The sequence below is a fragment of the Symphodus melops genome, assembly GCF_947650265.1.
Source record: "Symphodus melops genome assembly, chromosome: 6".
NCBI lineage: Eukaryota > Metazoa > Chordata > Actinopteri > Labriformes > Labridae > Symphodus > Symphodus melops.
The window spans coordinates 11,563,702-11,579,000 of NC_136696.1; the positions used below are offsets into that span (position 1 = coordinate 11,563,702).

General features: G+C 40.3%; 2 protein-coding genes across 2 annotated transcripts; both read right to left on the reverse strand.

The window, feature by feature from the left end:
* Positions 1 to 236: 236 nt before the first annotated feature.
* Positions 237 to 4,595, reverse strand: uevld (UEV and lactate/malate dehyrogenase domains). The gene is made up of 12 exons (XM_079346701.1): positions 4,405 to 4,595; positions 3,420 to 3,504; positions 3,259 to 3,324; positions 2,998 to 3,161; positions 2,766 to 2,907; positions 2,597 to 2,691; positions 2,387 to 2,492; positions 1,987 to 2,157; positions 1,729 to 1,893; positions 1,362 to 1,449; positions 1,066 to 1,189; positions 237 to 963 (listed from the first exon to the last, which is right to left on the reverse strand). Exons 1-12 carry the CDS (start codon positions 4,444 to 4,446, stop codon positions 799 to 801), a joined length of 1,413 nt encoding a protein of 470 aa, XP_079202827.1. The 5' UTR covers positions 4,447 to 4,595; the 3' UTR covers positions 237 to 798.
* Positions 4,596 to 8,883: 4,288 nt separating this feature from the next.
* spty2d1 (SPT2 chromatin protein domain containing 1) lies at positions 8,884 to 14,425 on the reverse strand. Its single transcript, XM_079346082.1, has 6 exons — positions 13,886 to 14,425; positions 12,884 to 13,001; positions 11,208 to 12,776; positions 9,913 to 10,072; positions 9,743 to 9,820; positions 8,884 to 9,627 (listed from the first exon to the last, which is right to left on the reverse strand). The coding sequence occupies exons 1-6, from the start codon at positions 13,946 to 13,948 to the stop codon at positions 9,537 to 9,539; spliced, it is 2,079 nt and encodes a 692-aa protein (XP_079202208.1). The 5' UTR covers positions 13,949 to 14,425; the 3' UTR covers positions 8,884 to 9,536.
* Between the last annotated feature and the right edge of the window lie 874 nt (positions 14,426 to 15,299).

A 15,299-nucleotide genomic window follows, 5' to 3' on the forward strand; every position in this document is an offset into this window, starting at 1 on the left:
GGATTGCACAAAAGTATGTTCAGCTAGCTGGAGAATTATTATTTTATTTTTTTTAAGTCAAGTGAGCTGACCACCACGTGTGCATCACCGCTCCTCTCTGGACCAAACTTAACATCTGTGATGCTGGAGCTCAGACCAAAGCTGATGTACATTCATGTAACCGCTTGTTGGGAGTTTTATAAAGAGTTAAACCTTTGCCGTCTGTGCTCTTTTCTTTTCTACAGAGACAACGTACATATTGTTTAAGAGATTTATTGCAATCCCACACATCGTGTAAACTCCCTGTACATATGTTAGGATAAAGCAGTGCAAATCATTTTACTCAAAGTAAACATAGAATGGTAGTTTAAATCCTTTTTCATATTTTCTTTAAATAAGACGTCAAATATACAAGGTGTACTTCATGTAGGGAACCGACACCAGCCCCCTGTACTGCATATAATGAACAAGAGTGACACTTCATGTAAAAACACCTTGATTTTCTCCAAAGGAATTGCATAATATAAAGGTTAACATAACAAATAAAGTTACATCCACCTTTGGTAAAATTCACATAAAACAAGCTGTCATTGACAAATGTAAAGCTTCATGAATCACTTATTTTAGAGATGCATTAGCGTAGAATTTTATCACTTCAAGAATATTATATAAAAGTGCTTTTATAGTTTTGAAAATGTGAGTGAATGAGAACATCCTCAGTCCTATAACATCATTTTCTGGGAGTGTATTAACTGGAAAAACCACCCTGCCAGTGAGCAGCTGTACAGTTAGAGCCCAACACTTGGAGAATAGTGTCCTTCATATTCTAAGCTGACTCATGAGGTTAGATAGAGAAGAGACGCTGTCCCTCAGTTTGGCGTCTTCCTCCGGTCCAAGGGACACTCCAGCCAGGCGTGTGGAACCATTGGCTCCCATGATGCACGGCAGGCTGAGGAATACCTCCGAACCGATGCCACACCAGCCCTAACCAGCGAAACAAAGACAGAGTGTGAACACAAGAATCGAGTAAGGTTGAGGAAGAGAATGACGCAAACGCTTTGATACGCGTTAAGTAGTGGTTTTTACCTGAGCCAGCGTGGACACGGAGTGTATCTTGTTCTTATCCGTCAGGACACTGTTTGTGATGTCAGCGATGGACAAACCCACAGACCACGACCTCTGGCCTCTGTTCTTTATCATCTCGAAAGCTCTACAAGCAAAGAAAAGGGAAGCTTGTGACGCTATTCATGCCTCTTGAAAAGTGCAACTGTTGTTACATTTGATATCCTATTTAATTCCTTCACCTTCATTGACAATTAACATACATATCTTCATGTTCTTCTGCTACATCACTTCTCTAAAGTAGTCACACGGATTCTGACCTGTCTAACAGTGGCTTGGAAGAGGCGGAGCCGATAGCGACATCTGGATTCACAGAGGAGCTCAGCTGCATGTTACTCATCACAGGAACTGAAAGGCAAAAACAGTGCTGAGCTCATTCATGTGCGTCACTTACAAAAAGCCTTAAGACGGCGAGTGAATAGGAAGAATGTAGGACAACAGCAGGTTGTGCTGGGTCATGTGGTATAACAATGTACAACAAAACAAATAGCAGGCAGGTGATAAAATAGTTTAAAAGAAAAGTAGAGTAGGGTCATGAATGGAAGAGCAGTGTGTGGGAGAAATGTCCAGCAAGAATGAACAACACACAGATTAATATCAACATTCCACTGATCCTTTCTGGCTCACTTTTGCTGCTCGACAGCTCTCCTATGACCCAGGCTGGTTTGTGAGTGTTCAGGTTAATATCCAGAACGTGACTGAGTCGCTCTGAGTCAAGGTTACAACCAGCTCCGATCACATGCGTCGGAGGCAAGCCGCTCATCCTCCAGGCAACTTGGGACATGAGGTCAACTAGATATGGACAAGGAAAAAAAGAGGGGAAGTTGATGAAATGCAGTCGATGAAAGTTATTGAGCAGAGTAGTCGTTCTCCTCTAACACAAACCTGGTTGTGAAGCGATTATCATGACTGTGTTGGGGCTGAGACGCGCAAGATTTGGGATGAATCCTCTGAACATGTCCACATTAGTCTGGACCACGCTTAAATACGACTGCTCGTTGCTCCATGCATTTGCGATCACCACGACAACCCTGGACTCTGCAGAGGCTGCAATGTCTACGAAAACAAACAAAAGAAGGAGCAACATAAGGTAGAGTTTCACCTTGTTAACTTTTGCTTCCCCCCTGATAGAAAACTCTCTGACAGGATAGGGGGCTTATTCTGCTGATTGGGGATCAGTGAATTCTTCTTCAGGATGATACCTTTAAAACGATCCAACCTAAAGCGAGGGCTCAAGCAGGAGGAACGTCTCCATTTCTGTATGACGGAGCAGACAGTGACCTACCTCTAGATACTTCAACCTTGGGCAGACTGAAGATCTCCAGATCTGTGCTGCCACCTTTTGTGGAACTCTCAGCGACATCGATGAAAACAAGTTTATCCACTTTACACTGGAATAACACAACGACAAAAAACAATAATGATCCTTAAGTTTGGCCTTTTAATACAAGCTTGTAAATAAAGCATCATTTAAAATCCCACTTTAAATAGTTACCTTGGATAAAATGCTCATCACTGTTGCCATTCCCAAATCTCCTCCGCCAACAACAGAGACTTTGTTGTTCAGCTGATTATGATTCTTGTTTCCACCTAAAACAACGGTAAGTTCAGCTAAAAGTGTTTTTTTTTATTGTAACGATCAAAGTTAAAATCATGGAAATTACCATCATTGATCTGGAGATTAGAGACAAAATTGAGAAGCTCGTGGGGGTCTTTATTGTCTCCCGTCGTCTTTGTGGACAGCGGAGGATCCTCCGCAAACTTGCCGGTCATCTCAGTTAGAAGGCCCACTATGGATGATTTAGGCTGAAATGGAAAGAAAGAAATGAACAACAGTGACAACAACGCAGCAGAATACATGTTATAACTTTCACATGGAATGCATAAAAACTTTACATGTTCCCAGTTGTGCAGTCCAGGCAAATAGATCCGTCCTTGTGCATTGACATGTTTGCCCTCTCTGATGACCATGTTAGCGGTCGGTCTGAGGAGGCATATGGGGGGAGTGAAGGGGAAAGAGTCCAGCAGCCACAGCAGCACAGGGAAGTTGTAGGAACGGCCTTAAGATAAAGACGCTGCCATGAGTAAATCATAACAATCTCACGCTAACACGAATGATAGATAAGTCCAACTTTCAGTGTTAAAGGTCACTCTTACCTTCATACTGGACAGGGAGGTTGCCGATTAATTTAATGAGATCTTTTTGGGTACTGTCACTGAAAGCTGAAATTTAAAAAAGGAGCAGTCAGTTTCGATCTCTTATCAGGTTCCATCAGGTTTTATTCAAGTAGAGATTTTCCACACAAATTAAACCTCACTATATGTGCCTGTGCTGGGTGTCATCCCGGGGTACATCCGATGGATTTTCTGCAGCTCCTCAACAGCAACATCATGGAATTTGTACTAAACACAAAAACGAAAGACTCATCTATGACTGCTAAACAGAGAGTAAGCGTAAGAGTAAACATAATTACAGGTTAAACCTTTGCAGTTAGCATTAGCATTACACTTAAACTTATATAGCATAATGTACATAACCTGTGAAGGAGAGAAAAACATGTGCTGATTAAAAGAGACCTGTAAACAGTTAAAGAGCCTTAGAAACAAAGTGCTGACCTTCTAGAAACTAGTTACATGTGCATGTACAGAGGTGTTTGGGGTAGTGCCAGAGGTGTGAGTACAGTCATTAAACAGTCAATGCAGGGGTGCAGGTGAATGATCACCCGATTGTCACATTTTTGACCATATACCGGTAATTGAAGACCATCTATGAATCAAGACTTATTCATTACTCATTTACATCCTTCTTTGAATGCGTCTCCCATCCTAGCACAATGAACTGCCCTGTACACTGTTCAGATGCTTCAGATTTATTAATTCACACCATGTTTTCTTTATTTCGATTTGTTATTGAGAAAAAAGATAACATGACTCCGATAAAGCTTCCAAATGATATCCATTGGACAATTTCATAATTTGTTATGATGATAGTTGATAGCAATGAGGTGGAAATAAGCCCAGTGCAGTGATTTATTGTTTTATTCTGGAGGGACTTCTCATCAGCGGTTTTGTTTAAAAAAATAAATAAAATAGCAGCCCATTTTAATTTCGTGTATTTTAAATGATTTCCGGGTTTATGGGCAATTCTCCAGGATATTGTCAGTGACAGAGCTGGTTCAGCCGGTTTGTAAAGGATGACAGCATCTTACATAAGTGAGATGAGCTTTCGGTGCCGTTTACCTCAGCAGCATTCATTTAACTAATTAAACCTTTTCGAAGCTGCTCACCCTCTCATGAACTCACCTTGAGCAGGGTCCGCTTTATTTTCTCTGAGCTGAGGTCCATCTATCCACGTTCAAACACTAAATGAGGTTTCCTTGTAATTCGAGCCTCTTGACGGCTGACTTCTTCAACTATCGATGTAAACACAAACTTCCGCAAACTTTCAAGCAGTGGCTGAGCGAAGACGCCTCCCACTCAGTACTTTACCTACGGCAAGCCAAGAGGGGGAAAAAGCACGACAGGCGCAGATTCTCTACAACATGTTTTTCATGTATTACCCCCACACGTGAAATTACTTGAAGCAAATTCATTGCGTTCTGTTTTTTTATGCTATATAACCATACTTTAAACAAAATAACATCAATGAATTAGTTGGCATTTGGCAACACATATTCGTTATAATAAAATAATTAATTAGGGCCCGAAGCACTGACCAGTGCGAAGGACCCTATTTTAATACAAATTACCTTTTTATTATTGTAATGATAACATCATAATTCAATAAGGTTCACCATATGTTTACAGTGACTAAAGGAATAATGACAAACAAATGAGGCCATTAAACCATTTGTTTAATGAACAGGCAGATCATGTCCTCACATTTTAACTACTTGTCATTTATTTAACTACTTCGAGAACAGTTTCAGATACTAATAGTTTATGGGTATATGTGAATCCTTATAATTTACCTTTCATTTATGTAAAGTGTTAATTGTTTTTTTCAAGTGGTACACTTACCAGTACTATGTTTTTTATTACCCACCTACTGGTTAAGTAAAGTGGAGCACCATAGCCTACAGGGTGGGTACTTTGAACTAAACATCACATTCACCTATTTTGTGGCCCGTTTAATATGTGGGGCTTCAAACGGAGTAGTTACTTAAACCTGAAATACTTCTTCATTGATTACCTGTTCATTAGCTTCCTCGTCTGTCTGCCCCATGACCGGTCAGACCACAGCAGTGTTCACTTCACCTCAGTGGATCTTAAATGACCTTGAGCCCAGACCAGACTTTGGTGTTCATATACTGTTTTGGATGGTTGTAACTTGCATTTTAGATGTAGCAACAAACTGTATTCACAAACAATAGTTTTTTGTGTCCTTTATTCCATGCTGTGATTTCCACCATATTGGTTTTTTTTTCATGCATTGTTTTCTGAGGTAGAAAGATCATGATCAAGCCCAATGATGTAACCAACCTGTTGCAAGTTAAACTGATTAATTGTGAGATGTTCCACCAGATTATTATTTCTTTTAGCATTTCACTGCTTTTTCAGTCTTTCGTTGCTACTATCCCAAATTAGTGTTGACATGCTGGTAAGAAAATATATATATATTTTTATCATTAAATATAACATAAAGTAATGTGATGTTGTAATATAAGGTTATGTAACACAATACAACAAATGGCTGCTAACATTATGCAGATGGTCAAATCAATACTTGCTGCTCTATAGGGCACATGGTTTGTTATCCAGACTGAGTGAAATGTGTCAGCAGCACTCAACATCCCTCTCCGTGTTCCTGGTACAGAGAGAGAGGGAGTCAGACGTTTTAACAAAAACAGACCAAGACCAAGACACATTGCTTGTATAAGTAAATGTACTTAACAATCAAACACGATTCTGAGTCTGTTGACTAAATATGTCTCAAGTCAACAGTTTTTTAAATATGGCAGCCCTTAAAGCAAGACCACACTTCCCTGTTACATTTTTTTCTTGACTGTTCATGTGGATATTGATTGCAACGATAGACAATACATTATTGACTGCATATGATATTTCTAATACCTTTTTTTTGCTTCGGGTTGTCACTGCATCAGCTGTCTTCCTACAACCACAGGGTCAAAGTGGACAGGAAGAAATAACTCAAGATTTGCTCATCATCCTTGATTACAAACTTAGATGTATTCAGTTTTTGGATATCTAAAGAAAAACTAAGTCACTGTTGTAATAACATCCTTTTTTTTTTTACATAAAATGTGTTATGATTCTTGTTTAGTTTAATGTGGTTTTTATTTCAGTGTTAACGTTTGATTTTTATGTGGTATTGATCTACCCTGGATATTCCCCCCTGTGTGTCTTAATCGTGTTTCTCCCCGCCTCTGTGTTTCCCCCTAGTTCTGATTGCCCTCATTGTCCTCACCTGTGTTTGATTACTTGGTGTAGTGTCTGTGTTTCATCCATTCTGTGTCAGTTCGCCGTCAGATTTTTTTGTGGTCATTCGTCTTCTTACCCGTGTTTCTATGTTTTCCACGTGTCCTTGTTTCCCCTTTTGGACTTGTAGCCTGTGAGTCTTTGTTTGTCTTTTTGTTCATTAAATATTTGCAGTTTTCTGCAATTGGGTCCAGCTCTTTGTTTGTTTCAAGTTTTCTCTAACTTCAATATTTGATGATGAGTAGATCAGGATTTATGTGAACTGATCATTTACTTGAAGTTAGTTCCTAATTTCTTCACCAGTTGTTTCCTTGCAACAGTATGTGTTCCTTATTCTACAGTGATACTCAGTCTTCATACCTTTTGTAAAATCTAAGGTCAACATATTTAATGAGCTACAATCTGGACAATTACACAAATACCTTTAACAAACTGTTTCTATACTCAGTTGACACAAAGTGGCACTTCTGCTAAAAATGAGCTTTAAAACTGAACACTGAACACTGTGAGTGTCATTGTTGAGAGAGAAAGATGACACTCTTCTATCTTTATAATAGTGGTCTTGAAACTGTAAGCAATGAGACAAATTCTTTGAGGACTAGACATGAGAGGCCAATACAGACTTAAGTCAAGGCATCATGTCCTATCTTTAAGGAGACAGTGTTTTGTGTTCTGTTACTTGAATTTCCCTCGGGATCAATAAAGTATCGATCTATCTCTATCTATCTATTCAGTTGGGGTTTTTTTTTTTGTCTTTGTCTTTATAAACTTCTCAACATTTCTTCTCTCCTCCTCCAGATCTATAACTGCTCTAACATCCATCACCGATCAAATCAACAATTTCTGAGTCATCCTCTCACTTCCAATTGTAAGCAGAGGTGAGTGGTATCTAGTAATGTACCTGGACAACCTTTAACGTGTTTTATTTTACTTAGTAAAAACCAAGAATGTTGAAGAGTGCTGCTGACACATTTTATCAGTTTGGAAAACAAACCCTGGACGCTGTAAGTCTGTCACTATTGGTTTGCTCATCCTCATGTCAGCAGCTGTTTGTCATACAAACATGATTTGACATCACTTTCCTTAATGTTACACTACAATATTACATTATATCATATAATAGTACATCATAGTATACTATTACTGAAGGCCTTTGGACACTTCTGTTCTTGGTTTTTATGTACTACCTGTAAAGCACTTTGGTCAGCTGAAGCTGTTTTTAAATGTCCTAAACAAATAAACTTTGGCCTGACTGTCAAATTTTCATAACTCACAAAACGTTGAAAGACCTTTTTTTTCTCCTTTTGACACAATACAAAGCATGTCAAATGTTGAAAATGTTGAGAAATCCCATTGCTTTCGTAAAATCAAAAGCCCATTTAGAATTTGATTAGAATTGCTTTTTTTTGTTTCGTTTACCTTTTGCTAGCAATATGTGTTCATACACATCTGTATAAGCCAGTGGTTCCAGTCAAAACAATCTGGACACGCCTCTGATTGCATGGTGGACTCAGGATGGACTTCTGATCTGAAGCCTCCATCATTCTTTGATGAGTTGTCAGCTATCTTCAGACTGACATTCTGCAGCCCAACAGTAACTTCATACTTCAAACTTATGTTGATTGCTAAGATGAAAAATACAGAATTTAAAGGCCTGTGTATATATCTGTTTTTTTATTTGAAAATATCTTTAATGAGCTGTCAGGAATGCTCATTTTATTTTGTGAACAGGGGAAACAGAAGACAGTCCATAGTTAATCTTGACTGCATGAGCAGCAGCTTTGTAGTATATTAAAGACTCATCAAAAAGTCAGGCCAATATACTGAACTGGCACAATCCTGAGTGGATAATTAAGTTATATTAGTTAAACACATTTTTCAGCAATAATGAAACCATTTTTTTTTTCTTTTACTCTGAATTTATCAACAATAAAGCTTTCAACTGATATCATTTTGAAAGTTAATATAGAAGAAGGAAATAACCCTGTTTTCATCTGTAAAGGCTGCTCATCACTGGACTGGTTTTGGAAAGTCAAAGTATTAGTTCATCATTTTAGGAATTGTAGTGTCATTAACATTTCTCCCAGACATTAATTGACAGAGCTGATGCTGTATTTCATCTAAACTGAGGTTCATCTATTGAGGTTCAATAACAAAGGTGGTTTTTTTCCGCCCCATCCACCCAACATCTAAAAAAAAAAGAAGCAAACTTTCAGTTGAGGCTACGAGAAGAAACGGACTCCACACAGCTCATACACTGACACTTAAAGAAGCTCAAGAGGGAAGGAAAAGGAGACTACAACAGTCACTAATGCTGACCGTGCTCTAAAAGGAGTATGGACATTCTGGAGAACAAATTTAATGACTTTCAGACTACTCTTTAAAAATGATCAAACACTATTTCACGCAAAGAAAAAAATATATACCATCGACTTAGTTTGCAACCAAAATCACGTTCAATCAAGTTCTGCATATTAAATACAGATCGTCAAACTTGAAAAAGCACTGATAGAAACTGGACAATTAAATAAAACCTTTTAAAGTAAGCAATTTTTCCTCAAATCCATTTAAGGAGAAAGACACGACGCAGCATGTGACCATAACTTCTGCATATTCTATTGACTTTACAATCAGAGCTGGGAAAAATATGCAACTTTTGTTCAAAAATAGTTTTCAGCACTTTGACACCATTTGTCATTGTTTAAATAAAAAAGAAAAAAAAATATCACACTCTTTCATACTTGTGGTTCCTTTTAGAAATGGAGACTGTTGATAGGTTGAAACCTGCATTCTGTAAGGGAGAAATATGCTCGAACAGGAAATGTGACCATCTGTCATCATGTCCAACTTGATGCATAAATGGTTTGTGCATATTTCTGGGTAGGAACAGAGGTCAAAGCAAGCACACTTCCAGGCATCATATGGGAAGATGTTGGACAACATGTTGCATCCTCTAAGTGTAAAGTGTTGTTTTTCATCCCAATGGAAAAGGGGCTTCATTTTTTTTTCCTCTTGGCACTGTTCTTTTTCAGCTCCTCTTCCTCTCTCTTCTCCTCTTCCAGGTCTTCCTGCACGGCCATTTTCAGGCTAGAGTAGCAAAGCACAGGGACACAGAGAGAAAGTAGATAAGTGATACAGCTCTCAGGAAGAAAAGTCCAACCATAGGTTAATGCCTAAGTGAGGTTTTTTATTTCTATTTTACCTCCTCGCCTCTTCTTTCTGCAAATCTCTCCAGCTGCTCTCCATGAATTTAAGTGCGTAGTCACTCTCGTCCTTGTATCTGAGGAAACAAATAGTGATGTGACATTTGTCATGTTGACCACGTAACACCTCAGTCGAAGAACTTGGAACCCGAAATGAAACGACACTTACTTGGATCGATCGTAGCCAAAGATATCCCGAATGTGGCTGGAAATGAGATCCTGCTCCTCACCTCCATCATCAATAAAATCGTCCATTTCTGAGTCATAATCGTCTTCTTCATCCTCATATTTCCTCTTGTAAGCGGAGGTGATGGGGGGTAACATGGGACCTGGAGAAAACATCAAGTGATTCATTTATAATGTACACATGAAGAGGAAAAATGACAGTTCAAAAAGTGAATTCGGTCTTGTTTTAGGAGCTTTAGACTGACACAGTTAAACGTTTTTAATGTGAGGCTTGAGTTGGCAGAGCTCCATTTTTAGGTAAAGGTCGATGACATTGCAAACTGTGTTTTGTTTGTCTTTGTTAAAAAGTTTATCTTGCTCTATGACGAACAAGGACAAGGTTGTTGAGTGCTGCTGACACATTTCATGCAGTCTGGATAACAAACTCTGTTCAACTGCCAGCATTGATTTAGCTGTTTGTATAAAGTCAGCAGCTGTTTGTTGCACCATGTTACATAATCTTACTTTACCTTATATTACATTCTAGTGCATTACATTGCAGTAAATTGGCCAATTAGAGCTGTCTAAATGGACTATGGAGGTCCCTGTTACTTCACACAAGACTCGGACAACACAAACCCTGCAAGTAGGAACACTTTGTGAATGAAATGGTCAGTACAGAGGAATGGCATGAAAGACGTCTTAAAGAATTGAGCGTGTGTACGGAAAACTTTGTGTGGACTACGCCTTAAACAGTTCTTCAGCTGCTGTCTGTTTAGGCCTTCCCTCTGTGCCCACTTTCCTCTGATTGGCCAGCTCTCCAGAAGCCTTCCAGGGGGACTGAACGCTGCAGGGAAGTTTTGCGCTGCTCATGCAAACTGCTCCACCGGTCTACAGTAAAGATGGCAGCTTACATAGAGGCTGAAAGCAGTCTCGTGAAAGTCTCGCAGCATTCTTGTGTGTTGAGCAGTCCAAGACGTTTAACACACTGCTTTCTCCTGGAATTACTCCAACATACGTTCACCTCATGATCTGAAACTTTGCCCACATTTAATTATACATCAGGGATCAGTATAATCGGTCCACTTTAAGGTCCTACTGTGAGATGCACCAATTGCAATTTCTATGATGGATTCCCTGTGTTGATCTGAGGCTTAATTTTGATAAACTGTTGGAAATGAGCTGGTGCATGTGGAGTAACGATCACAATACGGAGATGATCTACGTCAAAATGGTCAAATAGTAACAAAACCAGTTCTTGAGAAATATTACACTGGTGTCCTTTTTTATGGTTCTTACCTGGTGGTCTGCTCATCATAGGTCTTGGAGGCATTCCTGGTCTTGGAGGCATTCCTGGTCTTGAAGGCATTCCTGGTCTAGGCGGCCCACCTGGTCTAGGTGCCATCCCAGGTCTCTGTTGCATGCCTGGCCGAGGAGGGGCTCCTGGTCTTGGGCCTCCAAAATTCTTGGACGAGATGGTTTCTGACACCACAGTGCACTTTGATCTCCCAGGTCCTGATCCCATGGTTCCATTTGGTCTCGCCGGTCCTCCATTACAAGGTCGACCAGGTCCAATCCCTGGAGGTCTGGATCCACTAGCTCCAGGGTGGCCCTGCCTCGCCGGGCCTGGCCTGGCCTGTGTAACACCAGAAGGCCGTGCTTGATGTTGGCTCCCTGTCTTCGGAGGGTTGCTCGATGAAGGTCTCATTGCTGGATTCCCATTTGATCTAACTGCTGGATTCATCCCGGGCCTTCCTGGTTCTCCCTTTCCAGACCTGTTCCCTCCAAATGTAGGTCCTTGCTTAGATGAGCCCCCCTGACTGGGCCTGGTCTGCGGGGAGCCACCTCGTTGAGATTTTTGGCCTGTGATAGCGGGACCAGGTGTCCTGCTCCCAGGATTACCTGGAGCTCTTCCATGAAGAGATGACGCGCTTTCCTTCTTAAAGGTAAGGTCACTTGAGGTGCTGGATTTGTGGCTAGAAGGGGGCTTAGGGCCCCCCTGTTTGGCTGAAACCTGAGAAGATGTGGCTCTCTGAGGAACTTTACTGTTTATGGCAGCGGATGAACTGGACATGCTTGTCTTAGATCTGTCACTGTGGGACATCTTGGTTTTCTCTCTGTCACTCATGGTGGGCTTGGAGGAGGAGTGGCCTTTATTGCTGTTGTTTATTTGGTTTGACTTCTTTACTGACCCACTGGGCTGACTTGCCTTTTCTGCAGAGTTCTTTTGTGGTTTGTAGTTCTTCTGCTCTTTCTCTGAAATGCCTTGTCTTGTCGACCCCGAGCCAAACTGAGATTTGCGATCTCTTTCTTGCTCTGCTTTTGAGTTTCTGTCTTTTTCGGGTCTCTTCGCCCTGCGCTCCATCTCCAGTTCTCGTATCTCCTCCGCTGTGCGTAGCCTCTCTTCCTTTTTCACAGACTTGGGTTTTAATTCAACTGGCTCAAATTGCTTCTTCTCTGCCAATTTCAATAACTCTGCAAAGTTCAAGGGTGCTCCAGCACCCTTTGGGGGCCCATTGGATTTCTTAGACGTTTTACTATTACTGCTCCCACCTCCACCTGTTGTTTTCACAGGTCTCAGCGGCTCAGGCTCCTGATCAGGCTCTGAATCGGACTGTTCATACTCATAATTATCCTCATCGTCCTCTGGGTCAAGAGAAGTATACCTGAATCTCTCCTGGTTCATGGATTTTTCTTCCTCCATTTCTTGTTTCGTTCTCCTCTTCTTCGGAAGCTCTACCACCGGGATGCCATTGTAACCTCGGAAATTGTCCTTAGTTCTGGAGGCCATGGCTCGGGCCTTACGGTCTGACTTCAGCTCGACCCTCTTGGCGAGTAGCTCCTCTTTCTCTTTCTTCATTTTTATTTCTGGGTTGACAAGTATAATAATTGATTAGTTTAAGGTTACTGCATTAAATATGGATGACCGTCAAATTACATAAATCAAACTTGAGCTTTTTATTTTGTGTTGTTACCTTTCTTTTTGTTTTCAATGTGTTGCTTCTTCAATAGCGCTTGCACAGCAGCAGGATTTACACCACCCGACTTCGGAACTTTTTTGGGTGGTCCAGTTTGTAAACTATATCTCTTTTGCTTGAATAGTAGAGGGGGAAATCAAATGTCAAAATCTACAACTTTCACACCTCCATTAAAGACTCTTAAATGTCTTTGTCACAGGCAGAAAACATATCATGGATCAAGACATTACACTCATTGGTATAGTACATTTCATACAAAGATAAACACGAAAGAAAAACTGATCCAAAATTAGCACGGAAAAAGTTAAGAAACACAAATTGAATCACTAACCCACACAACAAACGTACAGATCTATCAGTCCCTGAAGTGATCCTACTAGAGCACACATAACATCTAACTCCCAATGACACATGAAAGGCAGTTTGTCCCCCCCATAGTGACTAAACCTTTTTCAAACCAAACCTGAGTTTAAAATATAACTCTAGAGGTGCATCACCATTCAGAGCATTATTTACAAGAATTATTACATAATTCAACTCAGTACTGGACAATAAGCCTATATGTATGTGCTGTATTACTCAGGAGTAATGTGCCCTGTGGCAGCAGCGTCCTGGATGAGCTGGAGCCTACCTACCTACTGCCCTTATATTCAGGGCCGCATCGAGGGCATTACAGTGATCCTATCTGTTAGAGATGGACGCGTGGATTAGTTTTCCAGAGTCAGATTGGGATACTAACATACCAAAGTTTTTAAAGTGCTAAAACGATGTCTTTATAAATGCATGTTTAAAGACGCTGGCTGTGTGTATTCGCAGCGAGCACGTGATGAAAAATACATACTATAAGTCTGTGATGGCTCGGTCACATTATTCTAAAGTTGAAGAAAACGATGAGGTGGAAGTTAGCCGTTAGCTAAATGCTCCTCTCTGACAGAGCCAGCTCAGAGGGCTTACCTTACAGACACACTGAAACGGAGTGCAGGTGCCACTCGTCCTTACCTGTACATTTCCTTGGCCCTGGTTTTGTGAGGCGATGTCCAGTATATTATCGAAGTCCATCATTTTGCCAGCAGATGATGTAAACTAGTGAACTGTTCAAAACTAAAACAAGACTGCCACCCTTAGCTTTTCGCTTACAAGTCGGTTAAAAAAACGGTTAAGCGCCACCAAACGACATCAAGGAAACTAAAAAGGAAAACACCCCATCAGACTGTAAGTTTAAGTGGTGACGTTATTTTCTGATTACGTTTGCTTACGTAGCACATGTTAGCGAACTTAACGTTAGCTTAATCAACATTAGCTAACATAAGACAGCAAAGACACGAACTCGTCCCTTTGAACGGATAAAGTAGCAGACACTAATGCTGAATCCGTCAAAATATAGTTGGGACTACAACATAACGCTGTGAAAATGACAACATTTAAGCCATAACAAACGCCGGGTGTGAACGTTATCAGCTCGAAGGAACGAAATAAAGGGCTCATAGAATAAGCTGTCGAAATGGGAGGATTCACTTGTGTGTACTTCCGGCACTGCGCGTCAGTAATCCTGCGTTCACGTGTGGTCGAATTACGTCGGAGAAATGACTTTCAGATTTGGTAAATTCACGCAAGGACTTCGAGAAATCAGAAACACGACTTCAGAAAAGTCAGACAAAATTGTGTAGCCTGAGACTGAGAATCAGGCTTATTTTATATCAATTTACGCCAACGTCAGAGATTATCCTCTTAATGAACACAACTGTATTAAGGATTAATTTCACGCAAAACATGTCGGAACCATTGGATGCTGTCTTCGTGAAGTCGCCTAGATTAGTTGTATGTGATGAAAAAGAATATAGTCTTTGAATAGTGTCCATGAGGTCCGCTGGGTCATTGAAAACGTATAAAGAAACCAAAGGCAGAAGAATGACTGTTTAACATGGAAACTCCGAGCATTCGTTGGTACATGAACGCAGTCCAACCAAACTAAAGTGTGCTCGATGTGGCTGTTTATTAAACATTTTCTTAAAAAAGGTTGTTGCAAATGATGGATAAGATTGTCGTTATTGAGGATTTTATCTGTCTTAAAGATAAGACAACTTGTTTTTAGCATTTAGCGATTACAAAAAGGCCCAACACAGATTTTTTTTATTAAAATAAAATTCTTTCAGAATAATTTTCTGTGACCGGCACTTCCGCCTAACGTTAACGTTACGCCATTTCCTTCGACTTGTTTTTCTTTTTTTGTGTAGACCAAACTTATATTTATAGTCTATAACCAGACCACTTGATGTCGCTACATATATCATTTAGAATCTTCTGGAAGTTTAACGAGGAGTTTCATCAGCACTCTAACCTAACTTGACCCTTTGTCACTCCACCCTCTTACAATCAAGGTTATGCACGATTGCATACTCTTGTAGACTGAGGC